The sequence below is a fragment of the Morone saxatilis genome, unplaced genomic scaffold (assembly GCF_004916995.1).
Source record: "Morone saxatilis isolate NCDOM2014 unplaced genomic scaffold, NCSU_SB_2.0 Contig6, whole genome shotgun sequence".
NCBI lineage: Eukaryota > Metazoa > Chordata > Actinopteri > Moronidae > Morone > Morone saxatilis.
The window spans coordinates 1,851,948-1,854,308 of record NW_023340206.1 but is presented as its reverse complement, the minus strand read 5'-3'; the positions used below and the strand labels follow the sequence as shown (position 1 = coordinate 1,854,308).

At 37.2% G+C, this 2,361-nt stretch overlaps 1 protein-coding gene across 1 annotated transcript in view; it reads right to left on the bottom strand.

The window, feature by feature from the left end:
* Positions 1 to 2,361, bottom strand: part of LOC118339958 (potassium voltage-gated channel subfamily H member 8-like) — a 33,677-nt gene that overhangs the window by 1,315 nt on the left and 30,001 nt on the right. The window contains exons 12-13 of the mRNA XM_035677789.1: positions 321 to 430; positions 70 to 122 (exon numbers count right to left, since the gene is read on the bottom strand). Coding sequence (XP_035533682.1) covers positions 70 to 122; positions 321 to 430 — 163 coding nt within the window. The remainder of the gene's footprint in view (positions 1 to 69; positions 123 to 320; positions 431 to 2,361) is intronic.

Below are 2,361 nucleotides of genomic sequence, written 5' to 3'. Positions count from 1 at the left end.
TTTTTTTGTCACTTTGAATCAAGTATATTACAGTGTTACTCTGCAACACATTACTATGACCAACCTTACCTCATGTTTTAGCTTAGCAATAGTCTGCATGGTGTCACTCTCATCACGGGCCCCTGTGGACATAAATACAAATACATAAATACATAAACACATTAATACACACATCCATGCACTTCAGCAGCTGGTTGATAATTAAGATTCATTCATTCATTTAAAAAATGCATCTTAACCAAAGCTGATATTAGACTTTCATTTTAATGTGATCCGCTCCAGTCTGATATATGTACGTGTGTGTGTCTGTGTGTGTTAACCTGAGGTAGCTGAATCAGGGCTGGGTAGGAAACTCTGAGTTGCACTGGGAGAAAAATCAAACTTATGAGATGGACCGCTTTGGTTTTCTGTCTCGATCCCATCCACAAACCTGAGGACAGAAGGGAGGACTGAGTCCATAAATTGAATTCTCACAAGGAAATTCAAGAGTGACACTTCCCCTCTGACAAAGAACAACATTTGAGTAATCAGATCTACATATTTGCATATCTGCTGTCTCTGTGTGAGACAATAAGACAGAAGTTCCACATGGTGGCAGCAGACTAACAGATATTTTTACCCTGTGACACAATGCCAAGGTACAGATGACATATCCATGTACTGTAGGGCAAACTACAACTAAGCTGCATGCTGTAGCATGCTGTGAGTATGCAAGCAGGTACAAATGGGATTTCCTTGTTTAAGATAACATACAAGATCCCACATATCCCTTGTGACTCTGCATTATTCAAGACAAAAACAAATCACCAAAGCAACAAAATGAATTTAACTGCAGTGTATCATATGAAATCTCTTCTTCTGTGGCAACCATTGCAAGCTAACATTATCATACAAAAACCCTTTAGAGGACCCTGATTAAAGCACTGCCTGATATCTTCAGTAAAAATCCACTCTCATTCTTATCATTAGTGGGACTAAACCGTTTCTCCTGCAGGTGGAGAAATCAGCAGGGTGGAAACCTTTCGGAGCATGAAGCTGCTCAGAAAATGTCATGGTAATTTGCCTATTAGCTTATAAATTATCCTTGGCAAAACACATTTTGGTATGAGGGTGATAGTGGAGTGAAAACCATGCAGTCCAGTATGTAAATGTCTCATCCTCTGAGGAGGATAACTTTGGGAATCAGCTAAAACTGACTCATCTCTACACAAGTCTACAAGTTCACTTCTTTTCCTGTAATAAAGAGCTGATGTGGAATAAAAAAAGTCCCATTTAGAGATTGCCCAAACCCATTAGTGCCTCACTGGTTTTGTTTTAATAATCAAATCACACACCTCACTATTGCCAATGATTGCACTTTATCTCATCATTTAATATCTGTTTTTCAACTGTTTGTGTATTTTCCTCATCATACATACCTTATCAATCCCCAATTTTTTCAGCTTTTATCACAGCTGCTGTAAATTAATGTCCTCATTTATCAGTAAGAAGTTGTTTGTTTGTTTCCTTTGAAGCAGAAGATAAAGGTCAATCTACCAATTCCTTGTTATGAGACTGATAAATTGAATGATTGGTTTATTTATTTTCCTTCCAATGAAAAGCGGTGCCCCTTTCAACAAGGGCAAAGATTTCATTCTAAAAAATAGTTATTCCAGTACATGGTGAGACAATAAGAGTCACCAAAATCATGAGATTCATCTTCTGGGGACAACGAATGTCAGCAGACAGGGACGTTTGATGCATCACTCTCTCGCTTTCTGACACCTATCTACAATTCTGTAATAAAAGTTTTAAAAAATTTCAAAAAACAAGTGGCCATCTGAGTTGCCTGTTCTAAGCAAACAAAAACGTAACAATTTTTATTTTCCGGTCATTTTACACCAATGTAAACATAACTAAATTGACCTTAATAACTATATAGAAATAGCCAATCTTCTCGCTGATGGTCCTATTTGTTTATGTAGGTCATACAGAGGCATCAGTATTAAATTGAGACTCTTTCATAACCAGTTAAACACTCCTTGTGATGCGTTTAAGAACTGTATAACTACTTATTTACTTCTTTTTCTATATAAACGTAAATTACATCAAAATTATATTAATTATATATAAAGTTTCCCCATTCCCATGCAGCCTCAGCCAAAACACTTTCAGTTTCTATTATCTGCAAAATACACTGGTCTCAGATTCTCTCCACAAACTCTACAGAGTTCACCAATATGTTAAATTCAAAATCATGACTTGCATACTGCACCTCCCGGTGAATGGATCACGACAGAGATCGCTTATGGAAATGTAATCCATATGATGGCAGTCAGCAGGTCAGAGGTTGTACTCAGTAGGAGCAGATGAAGAGAAGCC